This window comes from Oncorhynchus keta, chromosome 35 (assembly GCF_023373465.1).
Source record: "Oncorhynchus keta strain PuntledgeMale-10-30-2019 chromosome 35, Oket_V2, whole genome shotgun sequence".
Classification (NCBI taxonomy): domain Eukaryota; kingdom Metazoa; phylum Chordata; class Actinopteri; order Salmoniformes; family Salmonidae; genus Oncorhynchus; species Oncorhynchus keta.
The window spans coordinates 53,894,772-53,912,812 of NC_068455.1; the positions used below are offsets into that span (position 1 = coordinate 53,894,772).

At 40.7% G+C, this 18,041-nt stretch overlaps 1 protein-coding gene across 3 annotated transcripts in view; it reads left to right on the top strand.

Moving 5' to 3' along the window:
• The first annotated feature begins 4,482 nt into the window (after window positions 1–4,482).
• The window catches only part of LOC118368626 (uncharacterized protein KIAA0232-like), a 41,846-nt gene continuing 28,287 nt past the window's right edge, over window positions 4,483–18,041 (top strand). Inside the window, exons 1-2 of one of the 3 annotated variants that reach the window (XM_035752891.2) lie at window positions 4,483–4,716; window positions 15,799–16,351. In XM_035752891.2, coding sequence (XP_035608784.1) covers window positions 16,133–16,351 — 219 coding nt within the window. In that variant the 5' untranslated portion in view covers window positions 4,483–4,716; window positions 15,799–16,132. Of the gene's footprint in view, window positions 4,717–4,818; window positions 4,980–14,772; window positions 14,792–15,798; window positions 16,352–18,041 lie in introns of those variants that run through there. The other 2 variants (XM_035752892.2, XM_052495730.1) reach the window with 2 other exon arrangements.

The following is an 18,041-nucleotide window of genomic DNA, read 5'->3' on the forward strand; positions in this document are numbered from 1 at the left end:
ATCCCACTACACCGGCTCTGATGCTCATCGAATGTGGCAGGGCTTGAAAACTATTACAGACTACAAAGGGAAACCCATCTGCAAGCTGCCAAGGGACACGAGCCTACCAGATGAGCTAAATACCTGTTATGCTCGCTTCGAGGCAAGCAACACTGAAGCATGCATAAGAGCACCAGCTGTTCCAGACGACTGTGTGATCACGCTCTCCATAGCCGATGTGAACAAGACCTTTAAACAAGTCAACATTCCCAAGACGGATTAACAGGACTTGTGCTCAGAGCATGGCCGGCCCAACTAGCAAGTGTCTTCACTGACATTTTCAACCTCTCCCTGACCGAGTATGTAATACCTACATGTTTCAAGCAGACCACCATAGTCCCTGTGCCCAAGAAAGCGAAGGTAAGGAAAGGCTGGTCATGGCTCACATCAACAACATCATCCTAGAAACCCTAGACCCACTCCAATTCGCATACCGCCCAACAGATCCGCAATATCAATCGCACTCCACACTGCCCTTTCCCATTTGGACAAAAAGAACACCTATGTGAGAATGCTGTTCATTGACTACAGCTCAGCATTCAACACCATAGTGCCTTCAAATATCATCACTAAGCTAAGGACCCTGGGACTAAACACCTCCCTCTGCAACGGGATCCTGGACTTCCTGACAGGCCACCCCCAGGTGGTAAGGGTATGCAACAACACATCTGCCACGCTGATCCTCAACACTGAGGCCCCTTGGGTGCGTGCTTAGTCCCCTCCTGTACTCCCTGTTCACCCATGATTGCATGGCCAAGCACGACTCCAACACCATCATTAAGTTTGCTGATGACACAACAGTGTCACCAACAACGATGAGACAGCTTATAGGGAGAAGGTCAGAGACCTGGCAGCGTGGTTTCAGGACAACAACCTCTCCCTCAATGTGAGCAAGACAAAGGAGCTGATCGTGGACTATAGGAAAAGGAGGGCCAAACAGGCCCCCATTAATATCGAAGGGGCTGAAGTGGAGCGGGTTGAGAGTTTCAAGTTCCTTGGTGTCCACATCACTAACAAACGATCCATGGTCCAAACACACCAAGACAGTCGTGAAGAGGGCACAACAACATTGTTTCACCTTCAGTAGACTGTAAAGATTTGGCATTGGTCCCCAAATAATCAAAAAGTTATATAGCTGCACAATCGAGAGCATCCTGATCGGTTGCATCACCACCTGGTATGGCAACTGCTCGGCATCCGACCATAAGGCGCTAAAGAGGGTAGTGCATATGGCCCAGTACATCACTGGGGCCATTCTTCCTGCCATCCAGGACTTATATACTAGGCGTATCAGAAGAAGGCCCAAAGAATTTTCAAAGACTCTAATCACCCAAGTCATAGACTGTTCTCTCTGCTACCGTTCCTTAACAGCCTCTACCCCCAAGTCATAAGACTGCTGAACAATTAATGAAATGGCCACCCGGACTATTTACATTGACCCCCCACACACACACTTTGTTTTTACACTGCTGCTACTCGCTGTTTATTATCTATGCATAGTTACTTTACCCCTACCTACATATACAAATATTACCTCATCTAACCTGTACCCCCTCACATTGACTCAGTACCGGTACCCCCTGCATATTGTATATTATTGTTATTTCATTGTGTTACTTTTACATTTTTTAAAAATGACTTTAGTTTATTTAGTTAAATATTTTCTTAACTTTTGGTTGTCCGCATTTCATGGTAAGGTACACCTGTTGTATTCGGAGTGTAACCGATGTGAAATGGCTAGCTAGTTAGCGGTGTGCTCGCTAATAGCATTTCAATTGGTGACTTCACTCACACTGAGACCTTGAAGTAGTTGTTCCCCTTGCTCTGCAAGGGCCGTGGCTTTTGTGGAGCGATGGGTAACGATGCTTTGAGGGTTGCTGTTGTCAATGTGTGCAGAGAGTCCCTGGTTCGAGCCCAGGTAGGGGAAGCTATACTGTTACAGGAGTATGTGACAAATACAAATAGATTTGATTTGTTTCAGAGTACTTCTATTCTGTTTTAAACACTTTCTGTGTATCATAACACTTACATTGGGGTTTCCATTCAAACATCATCCAAACACCAGATCTCCGCTTTTGGTGCACTACTTTTCATGGTTTCACTACACAATCATGGTGTTTTGAGTCTTTATATATGTACAGTGAAGCCATGATTGGCTGAGATAATTGATGGGCTGGACATGCCTAGAGATGAGTTTGGATTGGTCTGCCATGTACTGTAGTACGCTTCTGTCTTTAACATGAGCTGCTCAGTATGTGTAGATAATCCATTTCACGGTAAGGTCTACTACACCTGTTTGTATTCGGCGCATGTGACAATAAAATTTGATTGTTTCTTAAGACAAATTTGAGAACATAAATGTAAATGGAACCATGAGGAAACCTGTACATTATGCTGAAGTACTGAAATTCCCACAGATGAATGTTGTTTCTTAACATTCTCTAAACTATTTGAGATTGTTGGAGAACATTCCTAGAACATTGCCAAAATGTAATTGAAATGTAACCCTGTTCTAACTTTTCGGAAATGTTCTGTTAAAGTAATAATGTTTTTTGTAAAGTTCCTTAAATGTGATGAGAAGGTTCCGAAGCCTAGCAACTATCCTGCATCATTCCCTGAAAATTGTGGGAAAGTTATACGCAAAATAAATAACCATAGGACAACCCCTCTCTCACAAAGTTCTAAGAAACATTGGGTTCTCAGAACGTTATGTGCTGGCCGGGTAGAGTGAACAGTATACTATGGCTTGGGTGGCTGAAGTCTTTGAAAAATGTATCTTGCCAGTGGTGGAAAAAGTACCCAATTGTCGTATTTGAGTAAAAGTAAAGATACTTTAATAGAAAATGACTCAAGTAAAAGTGAGTCACCCAGTAAAATCTTACTTGAATAAAAGTTCAAAAGTATTTGGTTTTAAATATATCAAAAGCGTATCAAACGTAAATGTTACTGCTAAAATATATGTAAGCATCAAAAGTAAATGATTAAATCATTTCAAATTCCTTATATTAAGCAAACCAGATGGCACCGCTTCTTGTTTTTAATTTTTATTTACGGATAGCTAGGGGCGTGCTCCAACACAATTTTAAGGAGTCCGCCAGATCAGAGGCAGTAGGGATGACCAGGGATGTTCTCTTGATAAGTGTGTGAGTTAGACCATTTTCCTGTCCTGCCAAGCATTCAAAATGTAATGAGTACTTTTGGGTGTCAGGGAAAATGTTTGAAGTAAAAAGTACATAATTTTCTTTAAGAATGTAGTGAAGTAAAAGTAGTCAAAAATATAAATTGTAAAGTAAAGTACAGATATCCCCAAAAACTACTTATGTAAAAATACTTGAAACTCCTACTTCAGTACTTTACATCCATGGCTCTTCCTCTGAAACCGCCTGATATAGAGGTCCTGGATGACAGGGAGCTCGGCCCCAGTGATGTATGGGGAAGTCCGCACCACCCTCTGTAGTGCTTTGAGGTGGGGGAGAAGAGGCTCTGCCGTGCCCTCTTCAGGACAATGAATTTAGGCCATGTTTTATTATATAATTTAACAAAAAACAAAAAAAAAAACAATGAGAATGAGATTCGCAACACAATTACTTTTGATTTGTTAAAAAAATAAGAAAGTATAAGCACAACTAGGCCTAGTTTTAACTTCAAGGCAATTAAGTTGCACCTCTAAATTAGTGTTCAGGATGCCAAGTTTTACAAATACCACCAAAAGCAGTGGATTAATTTGTCACTTTGGATATTGGCTTATTTCCAGTGGTGGAAAAAGTACTCAATTGTCATACTTGTGTAAAAGTAAAGATACCTTAATAGAAAATGACTCAAGTAAAAGTGAAAGTCACCCAGTAAAATACTACTTGGGTAAAAATCTAAAAGTATTGATTTTAAATATAAGAAGTTTCAAAAGTAAAAGTATAAACCATTTAAAAATTATCATAGTAAGCAAAACAGACTGCACTATTTTTTTTTTTTTTTTGTCGGATAGCCAGGGAGCACACTCCAACACACAACAAAGCATTTGTGTCTAGTGAGTCCGCCACATCATGACCGGGGATGTTCTCTTGATACATGCGTGAATTGGACCATTTTCCTGTCAAAATGTAACGAGTACTTTTGGGTGTCAGGGAGAATGTATGGAGTAAATAGTACATGATTTGCTTTAGGATTGTAGTGAAGTAAAAGTAAAAGTTGTAAAAAATATAAATAGTAAAGTACAGATATCCCCCAAAACTACTTAAATAGTACATCAAAATGTTTTTACTTAAGCACTTTACACCACAGCTTATAAACTCACATTTTGAGAGACGTACTATTTGCCATTCTGATGCAATCGTGAGTGGATGAATAAATCCTACTGGTTGTAGGATGGTAGAGGTTCGCCTTGTTGCCTGGAGACTGATGGGGCGGAAGCTTTCGGTATGAAACTGTCCCTATATGCACGACATGTTGGATCAAAAGGAGCCATTGCTCAGAGGGGGAGGGCTTTCGCGTCAGAGCCGTAATGTCGTCAGATTCATGTAATGTCGAAATATCGGCATTGAAAACAGCGCTGTCGCGGTTGCGGTTTGGCGTCCATGATAAGTGATGCTACTGCAGAGGATTCCGGAGCGCGAGCTCGGAACGCAGCGGGAGAGAAGTAACCACTCCCCCTCTTCTGCTCTTTACTTCAAGTAACGGCAGGTAAGGAAACAATATCTTAATAATAATGTTTACTAAAAAGCGCAATATATTTCAAGTTTACGTTACATGGTGAGAATTCGTGGCGCATGTATTTTTTTTTTTAAACGTCTCAGGTCCGGGTTAGGTCAGTCAGCCGCTCCTCCTCTGTCGTTTCACAACAGTTTTTTTTTTTTGTCGGAATGTTGTACTGTTACTTTGCAGTGTTTTGATGGGACTAATCAGTTCCAATGTTGGCCCCTTCCCCACTCCAAATTCCAGAAATGGTATGGATTACTAATGTTGTCATATCGTTTAACTTTAGGGAAGTGACTTGAGTACAATGGCGTTAAATGGGAAACCGCGTTCTGTAATTCCACCATCATAGCAGCAGTCAACGGTCATCTGCCCACACGCCTACTGTTAGCGAGAACTGCGTCAAGTTTACAGTGACAATGTCATTCAAATACAATTCTAAATACTACCGTTACTCCAATCAGTTCCCTAAGCAGTAGATCAATCATCTATAGGCGTTTATTACTGGATGTGGAAAGCTAACTAGCTACCTTCGCTAACGTTACTGTAGCTACGTTAAGTATCCTAGGTTAGTTCCGTTAACTAGCTAGCTAGCGGTCGCCATTTGAGCGAATGGACGGCCACTGGCTGTCAAACATTGGATAAGTTAACATTTGCTCCTTACCAGGAAACGTGTTACCGTAATTTTCTGCTAGCTACAAACTTTGTGGTTATCTAATGCTAGGGGAATTTTGAACGTTTGCTATAGCCCTGGCTAGTCGAATGTGTATGGTGCGTCTAGCTAGGGTTGGCTAGCTTTGTTAGTGTCTAATGAAATGGCTACCTCGTAAGAAAAGTCCTATATCGCTAGCTAGTTTTATGATTATCAGCTGACTTACTATCCCCCATTGGTTAATGTGAACATTGGCTAGCTAGCTATCATGTAGAAGAATCCATGGCTACCGTTAGTTAGCTAGCCAGGCACCTTTTAGTGTCAAGGAAGTTTGCTGAAGCCAGTCAGCCAGAAACTGTCTCCTGTCATTTGTTCGCTAGCTAGATTGACATCAACAAACCATAGGATAACAGTGACGTAGAATCTATAGTGCATGCCCAACGTTAGATCGGCTGTGCTGTTCAGAGCAAGATGTTTTATTTTTTACATTTTATTATTATGAACAAAAAAACATATACAAACAAGAGTACATAAACCTAACAGACAGGGGTATTACATATCAAGATGCATTTTAAATGTTAAATTGTTTTTACATTTACTGATCATTTCAAAGTAGAATTTTAAATTTGATCTTAAATAATGTGAAGGAGGGTTTGTTCTCCTCCCACTTTGTTTTTAGGAAAATCCTCAACATTTTCACTTGGAGTATTGTTATATTCTCCCAAAAGAAGAATATCACCTTTAGGGGCAGCTCTAAAACGATTTGAAACTCATCAGGAGTGAATGTAACATTGTGTGTTCTCATGAATTCTGGATAATCATACTTGTCCATCATTCAATTTAAAAAAAAAAAAATACATATATTTTTTGTAACCTTTTTAACTAGGCATGGGTTAACTGCCTGTTCAGGGGCAGAATGACAGATTTGTACCTTGTCAGCTCGGGGTTTTGAACTTGCAACATTCTGGTTACTAGTCCAACGCTCTAACCGCTAGGCTACCCTGCCACCCCTTTAACCCAGATAATGCTGTTGTCAAACCAGTTCTGGAGAAACAAAGACTTGTTTTTGTATTTTATGTTTTTATTTTTCCAGAAAGTATATCAATGTGGCGGAAAATTACGTTTTGTACATGAGGTTTCAAGTTAGAAGTACTTGTTTATGAAAGTTAGCAAGCTTAATAGGGATCTTACCCACATCAAAGTTGCATTTGAGTGAGAGTTGTACCACCAATTTGTTGGAATATTAAATTAAAAAAATATTCCAAATGTAAAATGTATTTCTTAAATAGTTTTGTATCCATTTGATCTGAAAAATGATATTAAGAGGTTTTAAAATCCAGAGCATTCAACCCTCTCTCATTTTGGGTACTACATATTACTGCTTTTCTTAAATCATTTGTTTTTTTCCCTCCAAATGAAGTTAAATAATGTAGTTTCAACCATTTTAGTTACTGACAGAGGAACATCCAAGGCAAGGGAGGTATAAACTAATCTGGACTGACCTTCAGATTTTGACAGAAGTACATGTCCAGATTAAGAAATATCTCTTAATAACGAGGAGTTAAATTTCTTTCCAATTGTCTCTACAATAGGAGAGAAATTTCAGTTGGCCCTTTCTATCTGACATTTGCTAACTTTAATACCAAGATATGTGATCAAATCTTTTACAGGGATATTACATACTGAGTTTAAGTCACATCTTTTCAACGCAAATAATTCACGTCCTAATATTCAGAGATAAATCCGGTACATGTGAGAAGGCATTAATACACTCAATAACTTTATGATCTTTAAAAAAAAATTGTCGTCAGTCAATTTTGAACATTTTATCTTGTATCTGAATACCCCTAAAACTATCCTTATTGATATGAAGTGCGATAACTTGTGTGACCAATAAGAAAGGAGAAATTGGGCGTCCTTGTTTAATTCCGCGTCTAATGTCAAATCTCTGAAGTTCCATGGGATAATTTAACAGCGCTGTTACAATTCTTGTAAAGTGTCTTAATTACAATTTGAAAATATTGACTAAAATCAAAGTTTCAAAAAGAAAATGTTAAACTGTATCAAAAGCCTTGTAAGTCTACCAATAAAATAAAGCTATCTTCCATAATGTGCTCATTGTTGTCTATTAAGTCCAATACTAGTCAAAATATTATTACATATACAGTGCTGTGAAAAAGTATTTGCCCCCTTCGTGATTTCATATTTTTAGCAAATTTTTCACACAATGATTCAGATCAAACACATTTTAATATTACACCAAGATAACCCAAGTAAACACAAAATGCAGTTTAAGTGATCATTTTATTTATTAAGGGAAAAAAGCTATCCGAACCTTCATGGCCCTATGTGACAAAGTAATTGCACCCCCTGTTAAATTGTGAATTTACTGTGGTTAATCACATTTTTTGGAAAGCTGAGTTGAATTTCACCAGCCACGCCCAGGCCTGATTACTGCCAGACCTGTTGAATCAAGACATCACTTTTATTTAACCAGGTAAGCTAGTTGAGAACAACTGCGACATGGTCAAGATAAAACAAAGCAGTGCGACACAAACAATCACATTTATTTGTCACATACACATAATTAGCAGATGTTAATGCGAGTGTTGCGAAATGCTTGTGCTTCTAGTTCCGACCATGCAGTAATATCTAACAAGTTATATAACCTAAAATTTTCACAACTACCTTATACACACAAGTGTAAAGGAATGAATAAGAACATGTACATAAAAATATATGAATAAGTGATGCCCGAACGGCATAGGCAAGATGCAGTAGATGGTATAGAGTACAGTATATACAGTGGGAAGAACAAGTATTTGATACACTGCCGATTTTCCTACTTACAAAGCATGTAGAGGTCTGTCATTTTTATCAAAGGTACACTTCAACTGTGAGAGACGGAATCTAAAACAAAATCCAGAAAATCACATTGTATGATTAAGTAATTAAATTAGCATTTTATTTTCATGACATAAGTATTTGATCACCTACCAACCAGTAAGAATTCCGGCTCTTACAGACCTGTTAGTTTTTCTTTAAATTCGAGATAGGGGGCGCTCTATTAATTTTTGGATAAAAAACGTTCCCGTTTTAAACAAGATATTTTGTCACGAAAAGATGCTCGACTATGCATGTAATTGACAGCTTTGGAAAGAAAAAAACTCTGACGTTTCCAAAACTGCAGAGATATTATCTGTGAGTGCCCCAGAACTAATGCTACAGGCGAAACCAAGATGAAATTTCATACAGGAAATAGTCCAGATTTTGAATGCCCTTGTGTTCCAATGTCTCCTTATATGGCTATGAATGCGCCAGGAATGAGCCTGCACTTTGTCGTTTCCCCAAGGTGTCTGCAGCATTGTGACGTATTTGTAGGCATATCATTGGAAGATTGACCATAAGAGACTACATTTACCAGGTGTCTGCCCAGTGTCCTCCATCAAAATTAATGCGTAATCCAGGTCCATACGCGTTCCATTTTCTTCAGAGGAGAAAGTCAACTGCCACGAATGATTTATCATCGATAGATATGTGAAAAACACCTTGAGGATTGATTCTAAACGTTTGCCATGTTTTTGTCGATATTATGGCGTTAATTTGGAAAACAGTTTGCATTGTAATGACTTAATTTGTTTTTTTTCTTACCCAAACTTGATGAACAAAACGGAGCGATTTGTCCTACACAAATAATCTTTTTGGAAAAACTGAACATTTGCTATCTGAGAGTCTCCTCATTAAAAACATCTGAAGTTCTTCAAAGGTAAATTATTTTATTTGAATGCTTTTCTTGTTTTTGTGAAAATGTTGCATGCTGAATGCTAGGCTTAAGAAGCCCCCCTGTTCTCCACTCATTACCTGTATTAACTGCACCTGTTTGAACTCGTTACCTGTATAAAAGACACCTGTCCACACACTCAATCAAACAGACTCCAACCTCTCCACAAAGGCCAAGACCAGAGGGCTGTGTAAGGACATTAGGGATAAAATTGTAGACCTGCGCAAGGCTGGGATGGGCTACAGGACAATAGGCAAGCAGCTTGGTGAGAAGGCAACAACTGTAGGTGTAATTATTAGAAAGTGGAAGAAGTTAAAGATGACGGTCAATCACCCTCGGTCTGGGGCCCCATGCAAGATCTCACCTCGTGGGGCATCAATGATCATGAGGAAGGTGAGGGATCAGCCCAGAACGACACCTGAAGAGAGCTGGGACCACAGTCTCAAAGATAACCATTAGTAACACACTATGCCGTCATGGATTAAAATCCTGCAGCGCACTTAAGGTCCCCCTGCTCAAGCGAGCGCATGTCCAGGCCCGTCTGAAGTTTGCCAATGACCATCTGGATGATCCAGAGGAGGAATGGGAGAAGGTCATGTGGTCTGATGAGACAAAAATAGAGCTTTTTGGTCTAAACTCCACTCGCTGTGTTTGGAGGAAGAAGGATGAGTACAACCCCAAGTACACCATCCCAACCGTGAAGCATGGAAGTGGAAACATCATTCTTTGGGGATGCTTTTCTGCAAAGGGGACAGGACTACTGCACCGTATTGAGGGGAGGATGGATGGGGCTATGTATCGCGAGATCTTGGCCTTCCCTCAGTAAGAGCATTGAAGATGGGTCGTGGCTGGGTCTTCCAGCATGACAACGACCTGAAACACACAGCCAGGGCAACTAAGGAGTGGCTCCGGAAGATGCATGTCAAGGTCCTGGAGTGGCCCAGCCAGTCTCCAGACCTGAACCCAATAGAACATCTTTGGAGGGTGCTGAAAGTCCGTATTGCCCAGCGACAGCCCCGAAACGTGAAGGATCTGGAGAAGGTCTGCATAGAGGAGTAGGCCAAAATCCCTGATGCAGTGTGTGCAAACCTGGTCAAGAACTTCAGGAAACGTATGATCTCTGTAATTGCAAACAAAGGTTTCTGTACCAAATATTAAGTTCTGCTTTTCTGATGTATCAAATACTTATGTCATGCAATAAAATGCAAATTAAATACTTAATCATACAATGTGATTTTCTGGATTTTTGTTTTAGATTCCGTCTCTCACAGTTGAAGTGTACCTATGATAAAAATGACAGACCTCTACATGCTTTGTAAGTAGGAAACGCTGCCGATTTTGCAGGTTATCAAATACTTGTTCTCCCCACTACATATGAGATGAGTAATGTAGGGTATGAAAACATTATATAAAGTGGCTCGTGATAAATTGATTACATCAATTTTTCCGTTATTAAAGTGGCTAGAGTTGAGTCAGTATGTTGGCAGCAGCCACTCAAGGTTAATGATGGCTGTTTAACAGTCTGATGGCCTTGAGATAGAAGCTGTTTTTCATTCTCTTGGTCCCCGCTTTGATGCACCTGTACTGACCTCGCCTTCTGGATGATAGTGGGGTGAACAGGCAGTGGCTTGGGTGGTTGTTATCCTTGATCTTTTTGTCTTTCCTGTGACATCAGGTGGTTTTGGGTGTCATGGAGGGCAGGTAGTTTGCACCCGGTGATGCGCTCTCAATTGTGCATCTGTAAAAGTTTGAGTGTTTTTGGTGAAAAGCTGAATTTCTTCAGCCTCCTGAGGTTGAAGAGGCGCTACTGCCCCTTCTTCACCACGCTGTCTGTGTGGGTGGACCATTTCAGTTTGTCCGTGATGTGTACGCCGAGGAACTTAACTTTCCACCCTTTCCACTACTGTCCCGTCAATGTAGATGGGGGGGCTGCTCCCTCTGCCGTTTCCTGACGTCCACGATCATCTCCTTTTGTTTTGTTGACATTGAGTGAGGTTATTTTCCTTCTCCAGACATAGATTATTAAACTCAGGATTAACAATATTGGATCTATTAGGAGGGGCATATCTGTCAATCATCACATTAGGTGGAGATTTTAATTAATTATCTAAGATAATTTAGATATCCTGAAATACACGACTCTTAATCTCTTGAAATAATATCCTGTTTTGTTTGTTGGATGGATAAATATCCCCTAATAAAAACATTAGTAGAACCGCAATGTCCACTATTGTGGCAAATCCTGATTGTGGCAAGCTTTACATAGATGGGTCCGACCACCATTAATCAAATAATAACTGTCTTAGAAATTAGGGTTATTTTAGATTATGACACTTAGCTATAGTTAGCTAGCTAACAATAGCTACTGAAACTGATTATGTCGTTTTGCTATGTTTTTGGGGAAGAACATTGTTTGCATCCATGAGCTAGCGAGGTTTAATTTGTATTTTTATGACCAGCGCTGTAGGTGCGCGTGACAGCTTTACCAGCATCATAGCATACGTATCAATGAATCCTTGTGACATATGAAATACGAGTGATAGTGTAATAATAACGTTAAAATTTTTTTTTGAACGTGTTAAATTGTGACGTGCGGTCATATTCAGGTCCTGATTGGTCAACAAGCTTATTTGACATGTCAAATTGTGTTATTTTATACGTCAAAGACCCAAACGACGTTCCATAGAAATCCTGGTTGAGAATGAGACGACTGAACAACAAAACAGCACAGCAAGTGAAAGAAACAGGTTTTGATGATGTTTTACTGGTAATGGGGGCGTACGTAAATGACAACAAAATAACTTTTTGGTGTGTGTTAGAGGTCGACCGATTAATTAGGGCCGATTTCAAGTTTTCATAACAATCGGAAATCGGTATTTATGGACACGGATTTTGCCGATTTTAAAATGTATTTTTATTATTATTTTTTTTTACTCCTTTTATTTAACTAGGCAAGTCAGTTAAGAACAAATTCTTATTTTCAATGACGGCCTAGGAACAGTGGGTTAACTGCCTCCTTCAGGGGCAGAACGACAGATTTTCACATTGTCAGCTCGGGGGAGCCAATCTTACAACCTTACAGTTAACTAGTCCAACGCAATAACGACCTGCCTCTTGTTGCACTCCACAAGGAGACTGCCTGTTACGCGAATGCAGTAACCCAAGGTAAGTTGCTAGCTAGTCTTATCTTATAAAAAAACAATCAATCATAATCACTAGTTAACTACACATGGTTGATGATATTACTAGATATTATCTAGCGTGTCCTGTGTTGCGTATAATCTGACTGAGCAGTGGTAGGCAGAAGCAGGTGTGTAAACATTCATTCAAACAGCACTTTTGTGCGTTTTGCCTGCAGCTCTTCGTTGTGCGTCAAGCATTGCACTGTTTATGACTTCAAGCCTATCAACTCCTGAGATGAGGCTGGTGTAACCGAAGTGAAATGGCTGGCAAGTTAGCGCGAGCTAATAGCGTTTCAAACGTCACTCACTCTGAGCCTGTGGTTGTTTCCCTTGCTCTGCATGGGTAACGTTGCTTCGAGGGTGGCTGTTGTCATTGTGTTTCTGGTTCGAGCCCAGGGAGGACCGGGGAGAGGGACAGAAGCTATACTGTTACACTGGAAATACTAAAGTGCCTATAAAGAACATCCAATAGTCAAAGGTTAATGAAATACAAATGGTATATAGGGAAATAGTCCTATAATAACAACAACCTAAAACTTCTTACCTGGGAATATTGAAGATTCATTTTAAAAGGAACCAGCAGCTTTCATATGTTATGAGCAAGGAACTTAAACGTTAGCTTTCTTACATGGCACATATTGCACTTTTACTTTCTTCTCCAACTTTGTTTTTGCATTATTTAAACCATTATTTATTCGAGGCTAAATTGATTTTTATTATGTATTAAAATAAGTTAAAATAAGTGTTCATTCAGTATTGTTGTAATTGTCATTATTACAAATAAATCGGCCGATTTAATCGGTATCGTGTTTTTGGTCCTCCAATAATTGTTAACAGCCACCCTCGAAGCAGCGTTACCCATGCAGAGCAAGGGGAACAACCACTCCAAGTCTCAGAGCGAGTGACGTTTGAAACTCTATTAGCACGCACCCCGCTAACTAGCTAGCCAGTTCACATCGGTTACACCAGCCTAATCTCTGGAGTTGATAGGCTTGAAGTCATAAACTGCTCAATGCTTGAAGCACAGCGAAGAGCTGCTGGCAAAACGCACGAAAGTGCTGTTTGAATGAATGCTTACGAGCCTGCTGGTACCTACCACCGCTCAGTCAGACTGCTCTATCAAATCATAGACTTAATTATAACATAACACACATACGAGCCTTAGGTAATTAATATGGTTGAATCTGGAAACTATCATCTCAAACAGATGTTTATTCTTTCAGTGAAATACGGAACCGTTCTGTATTTTATCTAACGGATGGCATCCCTAAGTCTAAATATTCCTGTTACATTGCACAACCTATAATGTTATTTAATAATTACGTCAAATTTGGGCAAATTAGGCGGCCCAAACTGTTGCATATACACTGACTCTGCGTGCAATGAACGCAAGAGAAGTGACACAATTTCACCTGGTTAATATTGCCTGCTAACCTGCTTAATATGCAGATTTAAAAATATGTGTATTGATTGAGAAAAAAGGGGGAGGCTTTGCTGCAGGAGGGACTGGTGCACTTCACAAAATAGATGGCATCAGGAGGAAGGAAAATTGTGGATATATTGAAGCAACATCTCAAGACATCAGTCAGGAAGTTAAAGCTTGGTCGCAAATGGGCCTTCCAAATAGACAATGACCCCAAGCATACTTCCAAAGTTGTGTCAAAATGCCTTAATAAGGACAGCAAAGTCAAGGTATTGGAGTGGCCATCACAAAGCCCTGACCTCAATCCTATAGAACATTTGTGGGCAGAACTGAAAAAGCGTGTGCGAGCAAGGAGGCCGACAAACCTGACTCAGTTACACCAGCTCTGTCAGGAGGAATTGGCCAAAATTCACCCGACTTATTTTTGGAAGCTTGTGGAAGGCTACCCAAAAACGTTTGACCCAAGTTAAACAATTTAAAGGCAATACACTCAATTTGTATTTGGTAGCATGTAAACTTCTGACCCACTGGGAATGTGATGAAAGAAATAAAATCTGAAATAAATAATTCTTTCTACTTATTATTCTGACATTTCACATTCTTAAAATAAAGTGGATCCTAACTTACCTAAGACAGGGAATTTTTACTAGGATTAAATGTCAGGAATTGTGAAACTGAGTTTAAATGTACTTGGCTAAGGTGTATGTACATTTCCGACTTCAACTGTACATTCATTCAGACAGGCTACTTTAGGAATCTTTCTGGACTCAATGTGTTTAAATATGAATCAAATGCTCCTGTCATGATTTAATATTGTAAAAGGCCTATTTTCAGTACCTTAGGCTACATTATTTCTCACATTACAGCATCCTTGCTTTGAAGAATGATCGAATGACCGCAGCAGCAGGTCTTGACATTATACAATATAAAAGTGGGAGAAAACCCATCGGACTTCGTTTGAATGGTTTTGTGCGTCGAAATAGGATCTGCTTAAAATAATGTAATGCAGAAAAGCCAACGACAAGGTAGGCATATCTTAATTTAGACTCTGTTAATGTTGTCATTACAAAAATGACAAATCTTCTCCAACATGGCGTTTGTTCATTATTATTCAAGGTATTAAGTAAATATTTAAGTTATTCAAATAGGTTTTTATTAAGAATCATATCCATGTAAACAAGTGTACAAACAGAATTGTGATCTCCCTTTTTATGAACCCCCGTGTACATTGGCCTGGCCAATTACCGTAACCTCAAATTTCGTGTAACCGGTTGGTCAGCCGGAAGCTGGAGCTAGTGGAACGCATTGTAAAGGGTGTCTGAACTTCTTGATTGGGACTTGTTTTATATTTGGTTCATTTAATAAATGCTAGCTGCCATGACTGGATTCAAACGCAAGTTGATTTATTTGTGTGTTTGTGTGTGTTCGCAGCTGGGAAGACTTGGGAAAAATTTGGAGTTAACATATTGTCCCATGTACATTGTGTAATTTACTGATGGTTTCTATCTAGCCCCATAGGGCATTATGATCAGGTTGAGTGCAGTTGCACAAATGAATGATTTCTTGTGTGCTGTTGTCATGTGGGCAGGAAGGAAACCAAACCCACCCTTAATTTACGTTGTGATGACGTCTTGACCATAAGTCTCAACTCAGTTAAGGACTGACTTTATGACCAAAATGATCTGTTTTACACTGTAGTCAATTTTTACAGTATAATAAATGTTGCAGACTCATATTGATGCCACAGACTATTTTCTAAATGACAAGTTTGTTTTTAGGAGCAGTTGCTCTTTTAAAAACCATCTGTGGGGACAGACTGCCTGTAGATATGCACTTGGGCAGGGTGGGAGATGAGGCCTGTAGTAACCAATAATTGAAGGTCAACAAGCCATTTTATTTTGAAGTATGTTGTGAGCAACTGCTTTGTGTTCTTTGTAAGTCTTAGGGCCTATATCATAGTTTAACAGAACACACCTTGTGAAACATTTAAATGCAACCCAGAGAAGTGACACAAGTCTGTTTCCTCTTTCAGGTTGTGCCGGTGGAGTAAGCCGCAGCCCAACATGATCCCCTCCGATTGATGCGCAAACACGTCAAGTGTTTTGCCAAGCAGCTGATCGCTTTCATCAGTTAAAGCCATGCCTGACGAGTAAATATCCCTACTTGCTCAAGGCAATAAAACATTAAAAAAACAGCCCCCTACATGTCTCTGCAAGTAGACTCCCTCTTGTTCGTCCTGCTGGAGTAAATCCCCCCTTCCAGATAGGCTCTACTGCCCTCTCTCCTCACCGCCCCACTACTGCCTCTCCACATCCACCTGTCACAATGCCGCTCCACCTCAGAATGGTCAACACCTAAAGATTCCCATGCGTCCAGTGAGCGACGGTCCTGCTCCTGTAAGCTTCTCACGCCCCCACCCCCCAGTTGGCCCCCTGCCCACCTCTGAGATGTCCCTGCTCCACTCGCTGGGCCCAGTGCAGAGCTGGCTGGGCCAGGAGCTGGAGAAGTGCGGGATTGATGCCATGATCTACACCCGCTACGTCCTCAGCCTGCTCCTGCACGACAGTTACGACCTGCAGGATCAGGTGGGTTTCCAGCAGTAACAATGTCTTGTTAAACATGATGGTCTCTAGTTCCCCCACTTGGTTAAAGCAATATAAGTTCTAGTGATCATAACATTTGGAAAATAAGGGAAAAGGGCTACCTAGTCAGTTGCACTACTGAATCCATTCAACCAAAATGTCTTCCACATTTAACCCAACCCCTCTGAATCGGAGATGATAACAAGGAAAGCCACCCCTATTCCACATTTTTGTTACAAATCAAATCAAATTTATTTATATAGCCCTTTGTACATCAGCTGATATCTCAAAGTGCTGTACAGAAACCCAGCCTAAAACCCCAAACAGCAAACAATGCAGGTGTAAAAGCACGGTGGCTAGGAAAACCTCCCTAGAAAGGCCAAAACCTAGGAAGAAACCTAGAGAGGAACCGGGCTATGTGGGGTGGCCAGTCCTCCTCTGGCTGTGCCGGGTAGAGATTATAACAGAACATGACCAAGATGTTCAAATGTTCATAAATGACCAGCATGGTTGAATAATAATAAGGCAGAACAGTTGAAACTGGAGCAGCAGCACAGTCAGGTGGACTGGGGACAGCAAGGAGCCATCATGTCAGGTAGTCCTGGGGCACGGTCCTAGGGCTCAGGTCCTCCGAGAGAGAGAAAGAGAGAATTAGAGAGAGCATATGTGGGGTGGCCAGTCCTCTTCTGGCTGTGCCGGGTGGAGATTATAACAGAACGTGGCCAAGATGTTCAAATGTTCATAAATGACCAGCATGGTTGAATAATAGTAAGGCAGAACAGTTGAAACTGGAGCAGCAGCATGGCCAGGTGGACTGGGGACAGCAAGGAGTCATCATGTCAGGTAGTCCTGGGACATGGTCCTAGGGCCCAGGCCAGTTGAAACTGGAGCAGCAGCATGGCCAGGTGGACTGGGGACAGCAAGGAGTCATCATGTCAGGTAGTCCTGGGGCATGGTCCTAGGGCTCAGGTCCTCCGAGAGAGAGAGAGAAAGAAAGAGAGAAGGAGAGAATTGGAGAATGCACACTTAGATTCACACAGGACACCGAATAGGACAGGAGAAGTACTCCAGATATAACAAACTGACCCTAGCCCCCCGACACAAACTACTGCAGCATAAATACTGGAGGCTGAATTCAGCCTGAATTCAACATGGATTAAATATAATTATTTATTTTGCCCAACTACACACAGTACACCATAATGACAAAGTGAAAACATGTTTTTAGAAATGTATTAAATAGATACACCTATATATACAAACGTTTGGAGACCCTTTCAAATGAGTGGATTTGGCTATTTCTGCCATACCTGTTGCTGACAGGTGTATAAATTAAGCACACAGCCATTGCAATCTCCATAGACAAACATTGGCAGTAGAATGGCCTTTACTGAAGAGCTCAGTGACTTTCAACGTGGAACTGTCATAGGATGCCAACAATGGCTCAGCCGCAAAGTGGTATGCCACACAAGCTGCGAATGGGACCGCCGAGTGTTGACGCGTTTGTCCTCGGATGCAACACTGCCTCTGGAAGCAACGTCAGCACAACAACTGTTTGTCGGGAGCTCAATGAAATGGCTTTCCATGGCTGAGTAGCCGCACACAAGCCTAAGATCACCATACCCAATGCCAAGCGTCGGCTGGAGTGGTGTAAAGCTCGCTGCCATTGGACTCTGGAGCAGTGGAAACGCAT